General features: G+C 43.8%; 1 protein-coding gene across 2 annotated transcripts in view; it reads left to right on the forward strand.

Moving 5' to 3' along the window:
- The first annotated feature begins 4,016 nt into the window (after positions 1–4,016).
- The window catches only part of SGCB (sarcoglycan beta), a 42,617-nt gene continuing 24,244 nt past the window's right edge, over positions 4,017–22,389 (forward strand). The window contains exons 1-6 of one of the 2 annotated variants that reach the window (XM_059671486.1): positions 4,017–4,167; positions 9,884–10,093; positions 12,738–12,923; positions 15,043–15,234; positions 15,812–15,943; positions 19,235–19,440. In XM_059671486.1, coding sequence (XP_059527469.1) covers positions 4,135–4,167; positions 9,884–10,093; positions 12,738–12,923; positions 15,043–15,234; positions 15,812–15,943; positions 19,235–19,438 — 957 coding nt within the window. In that variant the 5' untranslated portion in view covers positions 4,017–4,134 and the 3' untranslated portion in view covers positions 19,439–19,440. Of the gene's footprint in view, positions 4,168–9,883; positions 10,094–12,737; positions 12,924–15,042; positions 15,235–15,811; positions 15,944–19,234; positions 22,287–22,389 lie in introns of those variants that run through there. The other variant, XM_059671477.1, reaches the window with a different exon arrangement.

The raw sequence follows: 22,389 nt of genomic DNA on the forward strand, positions 1-22,389 counted from the left end.
GTTCTATGGCATCACAATTCTCTCACCCACCCAGAAACCATTTGTTCTAGAGAAGGTAATGTGTCGAACATCTGGAAGGAATAAGCTTCTGAATGTCCTTAGTTTTTGTCCACTCTGAATTTTACCCACATTGGTCAGCGGGAGAGATTTTTAACTTGGGATTTGAAGAAGCCAATGGAAGATTAACAGAAACACTCAATGAAGTGAGAGCTGTGTGTGTAGTTTCATGCTCCACCAAACACGAATATAGGCAATAAGCTACAAAGACAGCTGATGGGATCCTTATCAGATGTCCCGTCCTTCCCCACTCAGGACAGTGTGGCTAAAGAATAACCTGTTCTGCTCTGGTCTGACGCTTTTTCAGGCGCCCCTGATCCTCTTCTGTGTGTGCCGTGCCGCCCTGGCCCACGGCTGTCTGCCTCAGGAGCTCACTCCTGTGGGCCAGGGCCCTGCTTGCATGGCGTTTCCTTTAGAGCCAGTTTTTACTGGTGGCACTGCCAAGGCACTTGGTCTCCTTGTAGGTGGCAAAACACTAATGTGTCCATTCAGTGTTCTGTAGCCTGACAGCTTGTTGTCCCCAGCTTACCAGCTTCCCTTGGTCCTTGTTCTCTGCCACACTGGAAGGGAAAAACGTTTTTAAAAACCCACAAAATACCAAGTGCAGGCGCGCACGTACAGTGCAATTGATACTTCATGGCCCATGCGCAGAAGTCGGTATTTTGTGGAAGAGCCGGTATTTTGTGGAAGAGCCACACTCAAGGGTCCAAAGAGCTGCATGTGGCTCACAAGCCGTGGTTTGCCAAGCCACAGTTTGCCGACCACTACCATAGGGGAAGCTCTGCTCAGCCGCAAACCTCTCCTGCCTCCTGGCAGCACTAAGGATGTCCGACTGCAGCTTAGGCAGGTAGCAAGCCTAAGCCAGCAGGTGGACATCCCCCAAGGGGCCCCAGACTGTGAGAGGGTGCAGGCTGGGCTGAGGGACCCCCCCCCCCAAGTGCACGAATTTTTGTGCACCAGGCCTCTAGTTACTAGTATACGCATGTCTCCTAATGTGTTCAGGATTTGGAGCAACAGAAATAGTAACACATTGCCCCTGCTTTGTAATGAGTGTACAGTTAGTTCCCTTGGGAGCAAACCATACATGTATGTGTGAAAGGTAAAATAACATCAGATAGTGTTTTATTAAGTATCAAATGGGAGTCACAAGCACTTGAAAAGAGAGCAATAATGATTGGCTGTTACTGTCAGGAGGAGGTGGAACAGATGAGGTTAGTCCTTAAAGATGAATGAAATTTGGGGAAGGATAAATTCAAAGACAAGACAGACGGGTGGGTAAATAAATGTCAGCGTAGTAGGATAAATGTGACAACGGAGACATGCTTGGGGATCACAGAGAGGGGCACAGGAATCCGAAATGTGTGATGAGGAGACAGATGGAGGAGGGCTTTCCAGAAGACATATTCCTTGAGCTGAGTCTTAGTGGACAAGTAAGAGGATGGCTAGATAAAAAAGAGAAATACCCACATTTGCAAAGGCACAGAGACTTTAACGACTTGGAGTGTCCAGGCCAATAAATGGGAACGGCAAATACTGCACGTGGCTGGAGTAAAGAATGAGTTGTGGAAGGGGCAGGAAAGGAGGCCAAGAAGCAGCATATGGAAACCAGTGTTCAGGACCTTATGTGCTAATCTAAGGGGAGTCATTTTTATTGTGAACGGTCCTGGAGGGTTTTAGTGCTTCGGGGTGAGGAGTGACATGATCAGCTTTGTATTTTAGGAAGATCACAGCAGAGATAGTATAGAATGACTTTGAGAATTCTGACTGGATGGTGGTGCCATTCACGAAGGCAGTGGTTCTCAACCTTCCTAATGCTGCAACCCTTTAATACAGTTCCTATTGTTGTGGTGACCCCGATTTCATTGTTACAAATTAAACATAATTAAAGCATAGTGGTTAATCACGAAAACAATATGTAATTGTATATGTGTTTTCCGATGGTCTTAGGCGACCCCTGTGAAAGGGTCGTTCGACCCCCAAAGGGGTCGCGACCCACAGGTTGAGAACCGCTGCACTAAGGGAATTCACAAAGAGCGGGGGGGTGGGGGCAGGGGAGAGATTTTGAGTTCAATTTGTAGATGTGTTGTGCATCAAGTGTGAATTAGTTTCTTAAGGGCTGCTGTAACAAGTTACCACCAACGTGATGGCTTCAGACAACACAATATATTCTCTCACAGTTCTGGAAGATAGAAATCAGCGGAGTAAGTTCCTCTGAAGTTCTGAGGGAGAATCTGCTCTGTGCCTCTCCCCCAGCTTCTGGTGACAGTCTTCCATCCCAGGCCTTGTAGACACATCATCCCAACCTCTGCCTGTCTCCACATCGTCCTTGCCTCTGAATGTGTCTCTGTCCTCTCCTCTTATTTTAAGGGCACCAGTCATTAGATTTAGGGCCCACCAAAATCCACAGCGATCTTATCTTGAGATCCCTGACGTAATTACATATGCAAAGACCCTATTTCCAAATATCATCCCATTCACCCTACCAGGAATTCTGACTTGTATATATCTTTGGGCGGGGGTGGGGCGGGGGGAGATACTATTCTACCCACTATAAAGTGAATGAAGGGATAACTGTCTTCATAACCTGACTAGTACTATCACCTTAGTTTGCACTTCTAAGTGCTGATAATATGCAACAGGCAAAGGGAAATGCAGAATGAAAGACTCTTACATGGTAGGAAGAGCCAAGACTTTAGTCAGGTGGGCCCAGGTTCAATCCTGGCTGTTTACTCATTGAAAACCTGGTTCGCTGTTTAACCGCTATGAGTCTTGATTTCTTCATTTGTAAAATGGGGGAAATATGACCTATCTCAATAGACTGTTGGGAGAATTAAAGAGGAATTGCCAGGTACACAGTAGCCTCTAGATCAGTGGTTCTCAACCTTCTGGCCCTCTAAATACAGTTCCTCATGTGGTGACCCCCAACCATAAAATTATTTTCGTTGCTACTTCATAACTGTAATGTTGCTACTGTTATGAATCGTAATGTAAATATCTGATATGCAGGATGGTCTTAGGCGACCCCTGTGAAAGGGTCGTTCGATCGCCAAAGGGGTCGTGACCCACAGGTTGAGAACTGCTGCTCTAGATATGTTTTTTAAAGCTTGAAGATAATACATTATGAAATGACCCCATTAGCCAAAATTGGGGGAGAGAAGGGAAGAGTTTATTAGGGGTTCCCTGTGCAACAGATGATCTATTTAAACTTCCCAGCAATCCTATGATGTGACGTAGGCAGAGCAGTGAAATAGCGCAGTGAAATAGCGGCTCCAGACATCAGAAAGCAACACTGATGTAGGTCCTAGAGAAATACAGGTGTTGCCAGCGAGCCTCTGTGCCTCCTGCTGGCCAGGCAGCCCTCGCGCCCAAAGTGGCTTCTGAGAAGTGGCTTCAGCGACCTGAGGGCCAGCTTTTGCACCTTGGTTGCTACTGCCCTCACTGCATTAAAAACAAACAAAAAACCAAACCAACAAAAAGCAGTGAGAGGGTTTTTGGATCACACTGAGGACTGGGAACAAGGAGTGTGCACTCAGGTGACCTGTGCACTCAGGTGGCTTGTACATTTGGGTGCCTCCTGATGGGCAGTCTTACCCGTTACATTATGCCCGCCCCCCTCGCCCTCCGCACCATCTCCAGTTCCGAATGGAAGCAGCAGACTTTACAGGCCTCCGACGTTCAGCGGCGTCCCCGGAGTGACTGCCTTCCTCGAGGGCTCCCCGTTTTCAAGATTTTAGTGGTTAATCGGCGATTTGTGACCCCCTGTCCCCACTCCGTCTCCGCCCACGTGTCCTTTCCAAAACGCCCCTTTGCAGCCCACCTGGGAGACCCGGCGGTGATGCGCGAGGGGAAGGTCCCCCCGGGACAGCACCCGGCCTGCGCGACAGGGGCCGAGGGGGCGGGGGCGGCGGCGGGCCCTTCCGGGACAATCCAGAGGCCTCCCGGCTCGCGGGGATCCCCACGCGCGGCCGGGTGCAGGGGCGGCGGAGCGCTGACAGCCCCGCGGGGCTCCCCCGCCCCCGTCTCCAGGGCGCATGCGCAGGCTCCGGAGTGGGGCGCGGGGGCGGCGGCGGCGGGAAGATGGCGGCAGCGGCGGCGGCGGCGGCCGAGCAGGTCTGAGACCCCCGCCGCGGCCGGAGGGCTGGAGGGGCAGGGGCGCCCGGTGCTGGCGGTGGGGCCGCCGCGGGGCGGGCGGGCGGGGCCGGTGCGGCGGGCGGGGCGGGGCGGGAGGAGCTGTCCGAACCCGAGCTGCTGGCGGAGGCCGGCGGGACCCCGGGGCTTCCGAGCCGCGAGGGCGAGCCAGCTGCCCGCGGCCTGGCGGGGCTGCCCCTCGGCCGCGGGGAGAGGCCGCAGGCGGCCGCGGCCCCGGGAGCCCGGCCGGGACGGGCCGCTCAGCCGCCGGGGAAGATGCGGGTAAAAATAGCCTCCGCGCGGCGCCAGGCTGCCCGGCGCGGCCAGGAGGGCCAGCTGCGCCCAGGCGGACCTGCGGGCGCGGGGTGCGCCTCCGCCCTGGTTCTGGGAGCTTAAAACCGTCCCCTGGCCGGTTGTTAAAAAAAAAAAAATGCTTTATCAAGTATGTCCTGATCTGCATGGTAAACTTGGAACTTAGAATAGCTTTGAAGGCTGTTTTCCCCCCAAAGCAAGATATACCTGTGAAAGTGTGTGTGTGAATTATACAGGGTGTCCAAAAAATACATATACACGCATTGAGTAATTATTAATTCCAATGGGTTAAAGCTGCAAGAGAGAAACATTCATTGAGCTGTCAGCTGTTAAGTGTGCGTACATTTTGGGGGGACAAACTTTATATAGGGTGACTTCTTACAACAAAGATCACTTTCATGGTCACTTTTTCTTTTCGTTAACTGTTATTTCCTTTTAGAAAAAAAACAAAACTATGATGTGATAGGGTGTTTTTTAAGTCCCATTCTTAAACTGTGTTTAAAAAATAAATACGAGTCAAGTAACCAGTATTCTGTTTCCAGAAAATCTCTTTTTTTTTCTGGAAAGGTTTTCGTAGGTAATTAACTGCTTGTAGGGACCTCAGAGGTATATGTCACTGGGAGAGGCGTTCTGAGGGATACAAAATACGGAAGACGTGAAGTCTGCCTTCTCGGAGCTTAAAGTCCAGTTGCCTGATCGGTGCGGAACCACCAACTGAAGACCATAGGCGGGTCCCACCAGCTGTGTAGCGGTCCTACCCGGAGTCGTCGTGGATCCCACTCTGTCCCGTTCACATCCAGTCCTTCACCAGGTCCCGTTCTACCTTGTACCACCTCCGCCCAGGCTCCTTCACCCCCAGTGCTGCAGCCCAGGCCAGCCCTCACTTGGGGCTGTCCGAGAAACCCGCTGTCGGTATCTTCTAGTCCAGCTCAGCCCTTTTTGGGTTGATTTTGCTTTAATGCCAATCTGAGTTATCACTAACCTATTTTAAATTTCTGGTAGTTCCCCATCACCTTACGGATAAAGCCCATCGTTCTCGACACGGTACTTATGTCTATTCATTTATTGGCCTCTAACCACCTCTCTCACCTCTTTTTTTGCCCCGTTTCTGTACTTATCCTCCTCATCACCCACTTAAAGCTACCAAAATTAGTTTGCCCAGAGGTGACCTGAACTCAGAATCTCCATGCTGTTCCCGCCGCCTGCACGCCTTTCTCTGTACTTTTGCCTGGCGAACTCCTGTTTATCCTTCAGGATTCAACTGAAACCTCAAGTGTCCTTAAAAACCTTCAGTTGATGCCCCCGCTTGCTAAGTAGAACGTCATCCCTCTGGTGTGCCCTGTGGTGCCCTGCGCATGCTCCACCGTGGCCCTTGCCTGGTTGAACTGCAGTTGTTAACTACCCCACTTGCTTGTAAGTTCATTGAGGGTAGGTGCTATGTCTTGCTCATCTTGCCGGTCTGGGCATCTGGCATACAGTCACTCTTCAGTACATGCTAAATGCTTGCGGTGAATATAATCATGTACATGAAGTAGCAGAGAAGACTAAAGAATGCATCCCAGCCGGGATAAATTTTGCCCCGCCTGTCTTATGTAAACGGACATTCAAACTCTGACTAGGACTGAAATTGCCCACCTATCAGCACTGTCACAAGTGTCTGTGAAAATGAGAAGAAGGCACACCTCCCTTCAGGGAAAAACTACCATCATGCATATTCGAGGCTAAATTGTCTGCTGTGCACCTCATAGATGGTGCACCGCATGCGGATATACAACCTACACAACTGTATCAGCATTCTGTTTTGTGATAAAATCTGTGAAGTAGATTGAATTAAATTCTATCGAGCCTTCCTACTTGCTTTGTGGAATTTAAAATTTTTTATCTTCCCCATTACTCACAGTGCTTATTCCTCTCTTTTTGCGTAAGCCCCCAACCAGCCTGCTGCTACTCCTGACACATAAGATTCCAGATGGCCCTGCCTGGAACCTCCCTAGGAAAAAGAATGGCTTCCCTTAGTGGTGTGAGCATTTCAGTGAAGTCCGAGTCCACCCTTTAAGGCTGTTCTTTTCTCCTGTGCTCGGAATCCCTTTCTTTCCTGCCTCCACGGGATCTTGTTTCCCACATTACCCTGCTCTGCTCAGACACCTGCCTCGCTTGACATCTTTCCCTCTGCCGTCAAATATACAAGTGCTCCCCCAAATTGGGGAGAGGGAAGGTATGACAAACACAATGGAAGAAACACAATTTTCCTCTGACAATACATAATTCTTTATATATAATTTTTCTTTCCTCTTTTCTCCTCTGGATTCGGAATAGATGAATACATGCTGGCTTTTCACTATTCCCTACTTATCAATTTGCTGTACAGAGTTCATCTTTAAGGTTGTGGAGACACTTCCTGACAAATCAAGTTCAGCAACTTGATTTTCTTGACATTTATTGTATTTCTTGTTTCCCATTGTTCCTGCACACTTAAAGTCTCCCAGTACTATCTCCCTAGCTCTTTGTTCTCCTCTTTATACTGTTTTTCACAATGAACTGATGTGGTCTCATAGATTTAACTTACCTCGAGGCTCAGAACTCTCAAATCTGTATCGCTAGTCCTAACGACTTAATATCCCATCCCATTGCATTTGAGGCATGTGGTTATTTCTCATTGAGTTCAAATGCAACGTATGTGGAATCGCCTCCCTCCTTCATTCCACATATTTAACTCGTCACCATTTAGTAAACATGACATTCTTTTTTGAACCTGGCTACAGATTCAGTTAACTTTTCTCTTGGAACTATATTTTTTACTAGGGGCCCGGTGCACGAAATTGGTGCACTGGGTGTGTGTGTGTGGGGGGAGTGTCCCTCAGCCCAGCCTGCCCCCTCTCACATACTGGGAGCCCTCAGGCGTTGACCCCAGCCCAGGCCTGACGCCTCTGACAGAGGCATCAGGCCTGGGCTGGGGGCAGAACCAGTGATGGGGGGAAATGAGGGTCCCCTGCTGGGCGGGAGAGCGGGTTGGGGCTGAGTCGCCCTGCCGGCCCGCGTGATCGGGTCCCGGGCGACCACCGGCACTCACGCCCCCAACCCGCTCTCCCGGGTTGAGGGCGTGAGTGCAGGCAGACGCCGCAGCCGCCAGACGCCGCAGCCGCCCCGCCGGCTCGCGTCCCGGTTTGCCGGCCGGATCGGGTCCCGCTGGCACTCACGCCCCCAACCCACTCTCGCGGGTTGGCGGTGTGAGTGCGGGCGGACGCTGCAGCCACCCCGCCGGCCCTGTGTGATCGGGTCCCGGGCGACCGCCTCAGCCGCCCCGCCAGCTCGCGTCCAAGTCTGCCGGCCGGATCGGGTCCCGGGCGACCGCTGCAGCCGCCCCGCAGGCCCGCGTGATCGGGTCCCGGGTGACCGCTGGCACTCACGCCCCCTACCCGCTCTCGCGGGTTGGCAGCGTGAGTGCGGGCGGACGCCGCAGCCGCCTCGCCGGCCCGCGTCCGGGTCTACCGGCAGGATCAGGTCTCAGGCGACTGCTGGTACTTACACCCCCAACCCGCTCTCTGATGGCGCTGTACCATCCTGCCTGCAATATGCAAATTAGCCGCCATCTTTTTTGGCGGTTAACTGCCATCTTAGTTGGCAGTTAATTTGCATATCTCACTGATTAACCAATGAAAAAGGTATCGGTCATACGCCAATTACCATTTTTCTCTTTTATTAGTATAGGATCCTTTTTCATTCCACTTTAGTTTAGGCCTTCATTACCACAAACCTTCTATTCCTGCAACATCTCCCAACAGCCTACTTCCTGGTAGTTGTATTTACTAACTCTCCTACAAACGCCTACACATTGAGCATCCTGAAACATGTCATTCATGTTCAAAAACTTCTAATAACTCCCAGTTAAACAGCATAAAGACTAGAGTTTGTACCCAGCAGTCCAATAACTTTCACAACATGCCCTACTTTTCCTACTTTATTTTCCCTGAATTGCCAGATCTGACCCACCCACTCCATCTGGTTTCCCTGACAACTCCAAGCCATCCTGTTTCTCCTCCCATTACACTCCACAGCATGTATTGTCTATCCAGTGGTCGGCAAACTCATTAGTCCACAGAGCCAAATATCAACAGTACAACGACTGAAATTTCTTTTGAGAGCCAAATTTTTTAAACTTAAACTATATAGGTAGGTACATTGTTATTACCTTAATTAAGGTACTCCTAAAGCTTAGGAAGAGCCACACTCAAGGGGCCAAAATACCACACACAAAATACCACGTGTGGGAGCGCACATACAGTGCGATTGAAACTTCGTGGCCCATGGGCAGAAGTCGGTATTTTGTGGAAGAGCCACACTCAAGGGACCAAAAAGCCGCATGTGGCTCGCAGTTTGCCGACCATTGGTCTATACTGTTGATTTTGGTCTCGAGTACTCTTTATACTCTTAAAAATCACTGAGGATCCCAAAGAGCTTTTGTCCACATGTGTTATATCCGTTGATATTTACTGTATTAGAAAAACTGCCCTGACTGGTTTGGCTCAGTGGATAGAGTGTCGGCCTGCGGACTGGAAGGTCCCGGGTTTGATTCCGGTCAAGGGCATGTACTTTGGTTGCAGGCACATCCCCAGTGGGAGGTGTGCAGGAGGCAGCTGATCGATGTTTCTCTCTCATCAATGTTTCTGACTCTCTATCTCTCTCCCTTCCTCTCTGTAAAAAATCAATAAAATAGATTTAAAAAAAAAAAAAAGAAAAACTGGAAAAATTTTTCAACACAGGAATACATAATGCACAATTTCATTAGCTGTTAGAGCAATGATGTCATCCTATATAGTCATTGGGCCTATGGAAAATTCCTCTGTACATTCACGAGAGGAGAGTAAAAAAGGAAAAATAACATCTTAGTGTTATTCTGAAAATGGTTTCACCCTCCAGACGCCTCCGGGACTCCCCAGCTCATACTTTGAAAACTGCTGGTCTAGGATAATGTTAGCTTTAGCCCATTTTTGGCTTTGATAAAGAACAAAATCTGTCAGCCTCCCCAAATTCTTTTCATATAAATGAAAACATATATAATTTAAAATAATTATGAATCATTAATTAAAAGATTACCTACTGTAGAATGTATATATATCAACTCTTGCCCCAAATGAGCTTCACTAGAAGTAGGACTATTCAAAGCAGAGAGTAGAAATCTGTTATCAAATAGTCACACTGTAAGTTCTTCCTGCCACCCCTCTAAGCATAGTAATTAATGTCCTTTCTTGGAGCCTGAAACTCAATGTGATTTGAAGTTTATTAGGGGAAAATATATCACTGACCGATTTAGCTTTTTTGGTTATGAATATGCACTTAACAAATAAATGCATCAAAAGCTGTCCCAATGTGTTGTACTTTGTTTTAGCAAAGTTCCAATGGTCCTGTAAAGAAGTCCATGCGTGAGAAGGCTGTTGAGAGAAGGAATGTCAATAAAGAGCACAACAGCAACTTCAAAGCCGGATATATTCCAATCGACGAAGATCGCCTCCATAAAACGGGCTTGAGAGGGAGAAAGGGCAACTTGGCCATCTGTGTGATTGTCCTCTTGTTTATCCTGGCTGTCATCAACTTAATTGTGAGTATGCAGTACTCAATATCCTTTTTTTCATTACCGTGGGAATTTTGCTCTGTTTTTCAGTGAAATAATGGAATTTGTTTCTATAAGTTCTTTCAGGATCCTCTTACTTTCTGTTCTCCTATACATATTTTATCTCTTATTGAGTTTTAATGATTATATATATATATATAAATACATATATATATAAATACATATATATATATATAAATACATATATATATATATAAAACTTAGTGTGCTGACATTGCCATGTATTCATTTTCTTTAATAAAAAAAGAAAAGAAAAGAAAAAACGATGTTCATGGATTCTTCCCTTTAAAGACTTAACTTTTAAAAGGGTAGAATCAATTCAATAGAAGAGACCTTTGCCAGGATGATTTTATTGCTTTCACCTCTCCTAAAAAATATAATCTTTTCTACTTTCATTCAACTTTTTCTGCATTTAGTATTGTCTCCTCAGCTAGATTTTTAAAATTATAAACCCTTGGATAACAGTAAAAGATATATTTTACTAGTAGCCCTGCGCACTAGAATCTGTGCGCCAGTAGCTCGCTGCCACCCTCCAGTAGCTCCTCCCAACCCCCTGCCTTCCCTCATAGCTTGCTGCCGTGTCCCCTCCTGTAGCTCTCCCTCACCCACTTGTAGCCAGTAGCTTGCTCCCCCCGCCCCCCCCCCTGACTCCCCCTCATGGCTTGCTGCCCTGCCCCTTCTGTAGCTCTCTGCCTCTGCCTGCTTGTAGCTCACTGCCCCACCCTCCTGCTGATCTGTGATCCAGTCGTTATGGTCGGTCATTACACTTCACGGTGTAATGATCATTTGCATATTACATCCTTATTATATAGGATAGTCTTAAATCTCTGTTGTCAAAGAATGAAAGGATCTGGTAAGCTAGTGTACACTGAGGACACGGTTTGTTGCCTTTTACAAAGATGTTCCTTTTTTAAGGGAGAAGACTTTTAATCCAAGGTTGTAACTATGTGAGCATTAGATTTTCAGAGAGTGATTACTGGTATACCTAAGACCAATCACAAACGTGAACTTCGGCAGTTCTAAAGTGATTCCATTTATTTTTTACTTCTAATATTTCCTTTGTATTTATGTACACCTAAAATATTTTGTGTCTAATTCTTTTTTTTTTTTCTTTTTGTTAATCCTCACTCGAGGATATTTTTCCCATTGATTTTCAGAGAAAGTGGAAGGAAAAGGGGGAGGAGAGAAACTGAGAGCGAAACATTGATGTGAGAGAGACTCATTGATCAGTTGCCTCCTGCACCTGCCTCAAACTGGGCTGGGATCAAACCTGCAATCCAGGTACTGGGCTGGGATCAAACCTGCAACCCAGGTTGAGGAACCAAACCCACAACCCTTCAGTGTGCAGGCTAGTGCTCTAACCATTAGCCACACAAGCTCTTTTTGATTTAAGTAAAGAGTTAGCCTTGGCCAGCATGCTCAGTGGTTAGAGCGTTAGCCCAAGCATCAAAGGGTTATGAATGTGTAAGGAATAAAAATCAGAGTGGCATCAGACCTCTCAAAAGTAGCACCAGAAGCTAAAAGGAAGTAAGCAAGGACCTTCAAAATTCAGAAACAAAACAGTGTCAAATGTGGAAACATCTATCAAGCTAGACCATCAGTCACGTGTGAGGGATTATGCAGATATTTTTAGCCATGCACACTCAAAAAATTTCACTCCTCATACATGCTGAGAAAGCCACGGGAGGATGTGCTCTACCAGAAGGAGGTACGAAAGCAGGAAAGTTGAAGACACTGTTACAGGAAACTGGGTATCCACAGGGAGAAAGACAAAAGGGAGTTCCAGCATAAACATGAAGGACAAGTTCATGATGACAGTTGTGCAGCAGGCCCAGAGGTGACGTCCAGACTGGAGCAAGAAGACAGGGGTTCCAGAAAGATTTCCTGAGAGAGAAAAATAGAACTTACAAATTATCTGGGAGGCTCAGACTCCTAGAATATTCTACTGAGAGACATTTGACAAATACTGGAGGGTTTGGAAAGATTTAGTCAGATTTTCAAAGAAACTAAGCAAAAAAAAAAAAATGGGAAGACAAGTATTAAACTCTGAGAGACACAAAGTATGAGAAAGGGACTGCTACCATATATAGTATTTGACTTAGCAGTGAGTAATATTTATATGGTCATAATACTGAAAATGCTAAACATGGATTTAACCAAAACTTGAGATTGAAGTTGGAAGAGAAGAAATATAAATGAGCTAAAATTCTCACCTATTGAAATAGAAAATCAGTAGATAAAACCTAAACTTGATGAGAGAAGAAATAATGCACAAATATGATGTTTAAATGTGAAGATAAATTCCAGACAAAATAGATAAAATTGTTAAAAGTTGTTGTTATATGGATGAGATATGGAAGGGATAGAAGAAATAAACTGCTCTATTTCTATTAGAGACCTTTTAGCACTTTTTGACCATCAGCTATTTGCATATAATATCGTGATAGAAATTAAATGTGTGTTTTTTATAAGTGGAAAGCCAACTGATAGGTTCATCTCACTGATGACACACTTTAGGAAGTTTTATCCTCTGGCAGTGATCTCTTCTGTTTGTTTTCCAAGTATGTTAAATGTTTGCTGCCTGTTAATAGCGGGTTGTTTTCCTTTTTAGATAACACTTGTTATCTGGTCTGTGATTCGCATTGGACCAAATGGCTGTGACAGCATGGAGTTTCATGAAAGTGGCCTGCTTCGATTTAAGCAAGTATCTGACATGGGCGTTATCCACCCTCTATATAAGAGCACAGTAGGAGGAAGGCGAAATGAAAATTTGGTCATCACTGGCAACAACCAGCCTGTAAGTTATCAGACTTAATTGAGGGACATTAGAGAAAAATTCATAAATATATTTAATAATATTATTGGTCTTTATTAATGTTAAATGCTTTCTTAATATTCTAGATTTTGTTCCATTGTAGCATGTTCTGTGATAGACATAATTACTATAAGAATACATAGTTTACTCCTGTCTTCTCCATACAAGAAAACCATTTTTTAAAAAGTACCTTTCCTGCTCAGCCAGTGTGGCTCAGTGATTGAGTATCAACCCATGAACTAGGACAGTGGTCGGCAAACTGTGGCTCGGCAAACCACGGCTCGCGAGCCACATGCGGCTCTTTGGCCCCTTGAGTGTGGCTCTTCCACAAAATACCGACTTCTGCGCATGGGCCACGAAGTTTCAATTGCACTGTACGTGCGCGCCCGCACGTGGTATTTTGTGGAAGAGCCACACTCAAGGAGCCAAAGAACCGCATGTGGCTCACAAGCCTCAGTTTGCTGACCACGGAACTAGGAGGTCACAGATTGATTCTCTGGCAGGGCACATGCCCAGATTGTGGGCTCAATCCCCAGTAGGAGGCATGCAGGAGGCAGCCAATCAATGATTCTCTTACCATTGATGTTTCTGTTCCTTTCTCCCTCTTCCTTCCTCTCTCTCAAATCAATAAAAGAACTTTTTTTTAAAAAAAGTACCTTTCCTGGTTAGAATACTCTCTACTTTCTGGGAGTTTAGAAGAGAATATGCCCATCTAGTCAGTGGTAGCCCATGTCAGGGGGCTGCTACAGCCAAGGTTTTTAACCGCATAGAACCTCAATGTATCCTTACATTCCATGCCCATCACAGGCCTAGACCCATGTATTTGTGCAGAGCAATATCTTAACATATAAAAAGCCAGTGTCCCTAACAACCAAACAACCAGAACGACCAAACAACCAGAACGACCAAACGACCGGTGGCCATGAGGTGGCATTGACTACTTCTCGGTCCCTCTCCCTGCAACCACACCCCCTGCGAGTGGGGGTGGGACGGGACTAGCCACTGGCCTCTTGGTCCCTCCCCCCTGCCCACAGGCTCGGATGGATCAGCAATGGTGAACAGGGAACCAGGGTGGGTGGCAGGAGGACCATGTTGGCTGTCAGGCTGTTGGCATCACCAGCTCATGCCCCGCTGCTGGGGGCTCAGGCCTGCGAGAAAGGGGGCACCTGCACTTCACCTCCATGCGTGTGCACCGGGCCACCACTGATGAGACACGCTGCCCGCTTGGGGTCGCTCATGCCGGGCACGTAGGTCACTGGCGCACCCCGCAGCCTCTGTCAGTGCCTCACGCCCCAGCGGCAGTGGCAGCAGCAGCATGAGCAGCCGGAGCAGGCAGCACGTTCCATCAGTGGCCGGCCCAGTGAGCTGGTGATCCCAACGGCCTGACAGCCCGGTGGCGGAGGCAGCGTTCAGCCTGGTGAACGGGGAGGCTAGGCCTAGGGACCCTACCCGCACGATTTAATCGTGCGCTGGGCCTCTAGTAAGCAAATACCTGCATAAGCCCTTGTTTTTGTGTTTTGTTGTGTGTTTTTGGGGGGATGAGATTATACTTTTTCTAAATTATTTCAGTTTATTTTTTTCTTTAAATTGAATTTATTGGGGTGACAGTGGTTAACAAAATTAGGCAGGTTTCAGGTGGGCAGTTCCACAGTGCATCTTTTTTTTTTTTTTTTAATATATTTTATTGATTTTTTACAGAGAGGAAGGGAGAGAGATAGAGAGTTAGAAACATTGATGAGAGAGAAACATCGATCAGCTGCCTCCTGCACATCTCCTACTGTGGATGTGCCCGCAACCCAGGTACATGCCCTTGACCGGAATCGAACCTGGGACCTTTCAGTCCGCAGGCTGACGCTCTATCCACTGAGCCAAACCGGTTCCGGCCCCACAGTGCATCTTATGTGCATTGTATTGTGTGCTCACCACCCCAGTGAGCCTTGTTTTAAAGAACTTTTATCCCAAGTGGGTGGAGGGGGCGCAGATGGACAGTTAAGATATTTGAAATTAGTCTGTTGTTATAGAGTGTTTTGATAATGTTCTTGATGAATTTTGGATGCAATCTTCTTTGAAAACATATTCATGATAAAGTGTTTTTCTGAAGATTGTTTTTCAGCAAGGGACAACAAAACTCAGTGTAGAAAAGAACAAAACTTCTATTACAAGTGACATTGGTATGCAGTTTTTCGACCCAAGGACTCAAAATATTTTATTCAGCACAGACTATGAAACTCATGAGTTTCATTTGCCAAGTGGAGTGAAAAGTTTGAATGTTCAAAAAGCATCTACTGAAAGGGTATGTTTTATTTTCTTTGCTTTATTAATGGAAGAGAGTTACTGTCCACAGCAGTGATTTTCAACCCTTTTCATCTCATGACACACAACTAATTACTAAAATTCTGCAGCACACCAAAAAATATATTTTTTGCTGATTTGACCAAAAAATAGATATAATTTTGACTCATTCCCATCAGACAGCTTTATTGTGTTGGCTAGTGTCATTTTTTTATTTGACAGTATAAGGGAAAAGAGGTTAGTGCCCCTGGCTAATAGTTGGGTATTGCATGTTTTAAAGATTCGTGCAGCACACCAGTTGAAAATCGCTGCTCTAAAGGTACAAATTGGGAGGGGAGTTTTACTGTTTTATGTGGCATGAAAGAAATTCCAGAACAATTAGAAGGACAAATTCTAGATTTGTCATTACCTAGCTTATGTGATCATTATCAAGTCATCACTTTACCTCAACATCTGTAAAACATGAATGAAAACACTTGCCTTTCATATTTCATGGTAAAACTCCTATTCCTCTGTTTCTGATAATAATATTCACTTTAACTTTGTAACTCTTTTCACTGCTTTTTTTAAATTTTCAGATTACCAGCAATGCCACTAGTGATTTAAATATAAAAGTTGATGGACGTGCTATAGTGCGTGGAAATGAAGGAGTGTTCATTATGGGCAAAACCATTGAATTTCACATGGGTGGTAATATGGAGTTAAAAGCAGTGAGTATTTTTTAAGAATTTAAGAGAATTATAAGATTCTTGGGTATATATAAATCCATATGTGGAATAGCGTACAATGATTAAAAAATGGTATTATAGTTGTATATTTTTTGACATGGAAAGATGTTCAAAATGGATCATGAAGTGAAAGTTATAGAATAATTTGTGAAATACCTCATTTTTACATTTCAAAACATGTATAATTATAAAATCTGCAAGGGAATGCCAAATGTCACAATAGTTAGCTATGGGTAGCAGGATAACAGATGACTTTTATTTTTATTTTATTTCTGCTTGCCTGTCATTTTCTTTTAAAAAAATATATATGATGATACCTATATTATTTTAAAAGACAAAAACAAAGACCAAACAACACCAACAACAAAAACTTACAAAAGAGAATTCTGAAAGATCAAATTAAGTATCTATTCTCTGAAGTTGGGTTTCTTTTCAGTTAAAGATTTTTTCATATCCCTTCCTGGGTTTTATATCCAGTGTCATGAAAATCAATTAGCAAACATATAAAATGTTTTTTTATTTATATGTCCATTATTAATTCTAAGGGAAAAAGGTTTCCCTTTATTTTAGCTGTGGAAATGTGAGATTCTCTTTGTGCTTTACAGATTATATCTGAATTTTAATAGGTAAATATTTCATAAGGGAGCAATAAGTCTGAAAATGTTTTACCTGCTCATAATTCAGGTTAAAGCATATTTTTTCAAAACTAGAGGCCTGATGCAAAAATTCATGCACCAGTGGGGTCCCTTGGCCTGGCCTGCAGAATCGGGCTGAAACCAGCTCTCTGACATCCCCCGAGGGGTCCTGGATTGCAAGAGGGCGCAGGCCAGGCCAAGGGACCCCACCAGTGCACAATTGGGGCCGGGGAGAGACGTGGGAGGTTGGCCAGCCAGGGAGGGACCAAAGGAGGGCTCCAGGGCATGTCCAGCCCTTCTCGCTTAGTCCTGATTGGCTGGACCCCAGCAGCAAGCTAACCTACCAGTCAGGGCGTGTGCCCCGTGGTGGTCAGTGAACATGATAGCGAGCGGTTGAGTGGCTTTAGCATATCATTAGCATATTACACTTTGATTGGTTGAATGGATGACCAGACACTTAGCATATTAGTCCTTTATTATATAGGATGTCTTTGGGCACCTGCTATATGTTCATTAATTCAAGCTAATTAACCTTTTTTTACCAAGCACTAAATGACAAAAGTTAACTTAAACCTAAGGACTAAAATAATTCTTTCCTCATTTTAAATTTAATCTCATAGTTCTTAGAAAAAATAAACTTTAAAAAATTAAGTTCTTTTACTTTCATAAATAGCTTTTCCCCCCCTAAAGCACATATTCCAATCTCTGAATAAAAAAGATGGACATAAAATGTGATTCTTGCCAAAAATTCAATAGCAATACAGGGTATTTTTTACATTCCTCTAAACAAATAGTGTTGAAGAATGGTCACAGTGGGGGCATTGTTCTCTGCACTAGAAACTCAAAGAAACAATAAGTGTGATAGATTTGTACCTAGCCATTAGCAAGTGACCTAAGTCTTTTACTTTTTTCTACCTGGAAATTCTACCTGTTGTTAATATGACAATTATTAAAATAATTTGTAATATACATACACCATATCCATTTTTCCACAGTTAAAGAAATAAAGGCCAATATTGAAAAGATAATTAGCTTTGTAATTTAGTTAATATTAGTGGTTAGTTTTAAGTGTATAGCTAATAATTAGAATTTTATAAAACTGCTTTTAAAAATAACTGCACTAGCAATTTAAAGAAAATAAAATTAAATGACCACACGATGGCAGCATTGGAACAAAATTGGACTATATTTAGTCTATTATACTATCACTTCCTGATCAATGAGCCATTTTCGTTACTTCATAACCAACTTTCTCTCATTGCTTTAAATACCCTCTATAAGTTGATGATTCTCAAATTCCTGCTTTAATCTTTCCTTTGAACTAAGATTCACATATCCAACTACTTACTGTACTTTACTATCTAATAGGCATTTCAAACACAACAGTCCATCAGCAAAGCCTTCAGGCTCTGCCACCGCCACTGCCACTGCCACCACCCTTTCCTGCTGCGCTGTTCAACAGCCTCCTAAGGGTCCCTGACTCCCCTTTCGCCCTGTAGTCAGTTCTCTGTACAGCAGCCAGAGTGATCCTTTTCAAAAGATCATATCACTTCCCTATTCAGAACCCTACAAATGGCTTCCCATCTAGTTCAGAGTAAGAGCCAAAGTCCATTCCCCGGCCTTACATGTGGCCCCTGATTATTTCTTTGACTCATCTCTTACCAATCTGCTCCCTCAGTCTCTCTGCTTCAGCCACACTGGCCCCCTACTTGCTCCCGAACCCCAGGCACATCTTCCCCTTGGAGCCTTCGGTGTATGGTTTCCTTCCCCATTCACCCACATGGCTCACTCCTTCACATGACCCAGTTTCCTCTGGACTTTGACCTCATCAGAGAGGCCTTCCCAGCCACCTGTTAAAGTGGAACCCTGCCTGGTCCCTCTCTACGGACCCTGGCTGACTTTTCTCAGATGATGTCCTGTTAGCTTTTCCTGTTGGTGTGTTTATTGTCTGCCCCTCCCCATTTAAATGCCAGCTGCTGCTGCAGAACTTGGACTTTGCCTGTCTGTTGGCTGCTGTATCCCCAGCACCTAGAATAGTGTCCAACACAGAGTAGACATTTAATAATTATTTGTTAATGAATGAAAAGAAGAAAAGGAAACAGAGCAAAGAAGGGAGATAGAAGGGCCTGTAATACAAGAAAGCTCCTGGAACTGAAGAAGAGGCCCTCCGGGCAGTTCCTTGGAGTCCCTGGTCTTCAAAAGTGTACGCTTGAATCTGTATCTGTTTGATGCAGAAACAGTGGGAATTAAAGTAAATTTTCTCTAGGGGAAAATTCTTTTTCTTAGCATCATCAGAAACTTACCAAGCAGTAACTGTGAAAACTCTCTCAGGAAGTAAATAAAATGGTCTGAGACCTTGTCAACATCAGCCTCATTATGCACTTAGGAATTCTGCTGTAATTATAACTAGTGAGAAGTAAATTGTGTAACAAGTGTATTGGTGTATGTTGTAAACTATTACTAAAAGGTCACTGGTTGGATCTTGACATTAGTTTTGGTTTCTGTGTTGTCGTTTTGGTCACGACATCACTCTCACTTACTGCCTTCTTTACTTGTTAATATTCCAGTAAGTTCTGTTTATTAAACTTGTTGTATCCCCATTTGTGAAGGTAAATAGGTCTTATTATTCTCCTCCTAGGAAAACAGCATCATCCTCAATGGAACCGTGATGGTTAGCACCACTCGCCTGCCTAGTTCCTCCAGTGGGGACCAGCTTGGTGCTGGGGAGTGGGTGCGCTACAAGCTCTGCATGTGTGCCGACGGGACTCTCTTCAAGGTGCAGGTGACAGGCCAGAACATGGGCTGCCAGGTCTCAGACCACCCCTGCGGGAACACTCATTAGAAACCGGAGAGTCTTCAATATGTTCATATCTTGACTTTTTTTTAAGAGTATGCATGCAATTATGTTTTTACAGAGTTTGTGATACTGGTAATTATTTTATCTGCAGAGCACTACTGTATCTATTATAATCTCCATATTTAAAGCAGTCTCAGAGAGCCTAAATTCTAATAGACCTTTCATTAAGTTGCACTGATCTTCAAGTTAATGTTTTCTAAAATAATTATCAGATATGAATAAAATCCAAATTTTTTAAAAGTGTTTTTAAAACTCCACTATTCCTTGTCTAAAAGATAAAGGGCTGAAGCAGCTGTTAGATTCACTGTAAGCTTTTGGTAACTAATGGGCTAGACCCCCTCAAGGTGTTTGAAAGGTACACTGTCAATAAGTGTTAAATGCTCTCTTTTCGCTTCTAAGAGGCAAGACAGGTTTCTAGTACATTAACTTTCAGCCACATTCTCACTGCAAATATGTGAGGTAGTAAAAGACTGTGTGTGGTTCCTTAGTTTTGCACTAGGAAGAATACTCTGTAATAGAATGTTTACTTGTTAAATATTAATAAGTATTAACTGTTCACCATGTGGTAGAAATTAAAATACCATCCTAGGTTTAACTTTTAGGTAATGATGACAGTTGTCATTTATTAAGCTTCTTATACATCCTAGGCATTGTCTAGGTGTTGCATGTGTACTCTCTCTAATTCTCACTCGAGCTCTGTAAGTAGACGTTATTGTCCCAGTTTTTACCATTAAGAAATTGAGGATCAGAAACTTAAGAAGCTTGCCTGATCTCAGGTAGAAAATAGCAGAGTTGGGATTCAAACCTAGATACACTTGCTTCCAAATACCTTGTTATTTTCACTTAATGCATTGGTTTCAATTATTTAAAACTCTACAAAGATGAACAAAGACTAATTCAGACTTACAGATAAGAATCAAATCAACTTTAGACAAATTTTAAAAAAGAAATCAAGCAGGTATACTTACTCTGGTTAAAAAATAAACCAATCAGCCTCATGTTTAAAAAAAAAAAAGCCAATCCCTTCAGATTTTAAACTCTCCTAAGCTAGTTCCAAAATGTCAAATTGGCCTGGTAATGGGTTTCCCAGTTTCCTGACTGGTGGGCCATGGCGCACTGGAGTACCTGAATTGGGGAAAAGGGTTGCCAAACACATACCCTCAGCCCCCAGTGCAGCACAGTAAGAAGTGGCAAGTCCCGCTGTCCAGAATGGCTGGTGAGTTCACCCCAGTGTGCACCATATAGTTACTACCCCTTTTAATGAGTGCCATGCCTTGAAAAGAGTTGGGAAGCACTGGACTAAGGGTGCAATGCAGAAAATAATACAAGTCAGTTTTAAGTATGAGAATTGATCTCTGTTATAATACCACCATCCCACTGGAATGATTTTCAACCCTCAAGTCAGTGATTTTTAATGTATTTTCTATTCAACTTGAAAGGCACTCTCTGGTATTGTTAAGACACGCACAGTGTCAGGGACAGAGACTTTGCAGTAGTGTGCTGTAAGGAGGCAGCAGTGATGAATCGTAGGCCCCGGCCTACATTCTGGGATGGGCACTTTGAGCTGTGTGGATAGGAAAATCAATACAAAAACAGTTTGCATTCAGCATGTTACAGTTCTCTCTGATGGAACAACCAAATGCCTTAGAGATTATGAATAGTGTACTAAAGTATACTAAAATAGAAACTGGCTTGCTATACAGTACCGAGTGCAGTTTTTAAATGAAGAAAAAAGAGAATGAAATTTATGACCTCTGAGTATTATAGTTGCAGTGATATTCAGAACCTATTTTAATATATTCAGTACCAATTAACATCTGAGTGATATTCAAGAAAAAATCATTGAAATGTCCATTCAGATGCCTAGTATATTTTTAAATTTTACATCCATCACTTGTCTGCTCTATTTAGATTTGTTTTGAATATTTCTTAAAATATTTTTACAAAAACTACAAAACACTATCTTAACAATGTTTTATTTATTGAATATAATTCATGAAATATCTATTTTTGCTCCTCTTTGAGAAATACTTCTGTTTTTGATACATCTCCATTAGGTGCTTTTGACATTAGAGGATATTTTGATGTTTTATAGAACTGATTGTTAAGGTAACAGGTATAGTATTTGAGGACACTTTGAAGGTGGTCCTTGCCTTTTCACTGAACTGTAGAGTGGAAAATTCACTGGAGAGCAGATCAAGAACAAACCATCCTTTTTACCTGTGACCTATTTTGCATAACAGTAAAGCTTCAGCTACTCATTCTCACCACCAGATGGTATTTTTCTATAAACTGAAATGTTAACGTTCCTCTTTCTACCAGCTGTTCCTCCCCTAAGCTGAGCACTGCTGTGACTAGCAGCAGGCTGGGGGAGGTGGCTAATGCGGTACTTCAGAGTGGATTGCAGTGGTCAGGGGGACACATGAAATAAAAGAAAGATACTTTACAGCAGGTAGGAATATGCAAAACGACACAAGATGGGGACTGCCCATATATGGTCTGTAATATTTAAAATATACTTATTTGTATTCTTTTGCATTGTAAAAAAAAAATTGTGTAATAGCTTTGATGATAAAAGGTGGAAGTTCTACCTAGTTTTGAATGAGTTTTCTTAAGAGGGTAAGAATGTTCTGGTTCTAAACTTGACATAAAGGAGACCATTGATATGCTGATAATTTTAGCAATCTTTTTAAAAGTGCTGCAGGTGCAAAGATGACAAGTTATGCCAAACAAAAGGAAACCTATAAATCTGATTCAGATTGCTAACTTTGAGTTTCAGTTCAGTTTGTAACAACTATTAATGACCTCCGTTTACAATAAAGATTCTGTCAACCGCTTGCTGTTCATTTTTTAATGGATAAAATATTATCAGGTTTCCACATAATCATACAAACATGATGAGCTTAAATATGGCTGGAGAATGGAGCACCGTCCGT

Source organism: Myotis daubentonii, chromosome 1, assembly GCF_963259705.1.
Source record: "Myotis daubentonii chromosome 1, mMyoDau2.1, whole genome shotgun sequence".
NCBI lineage: Eukaryota > Metazoa > Chordata > Mammalia > Chiroptera > Vespertilionidae > Myotis > Myotis daubentonii.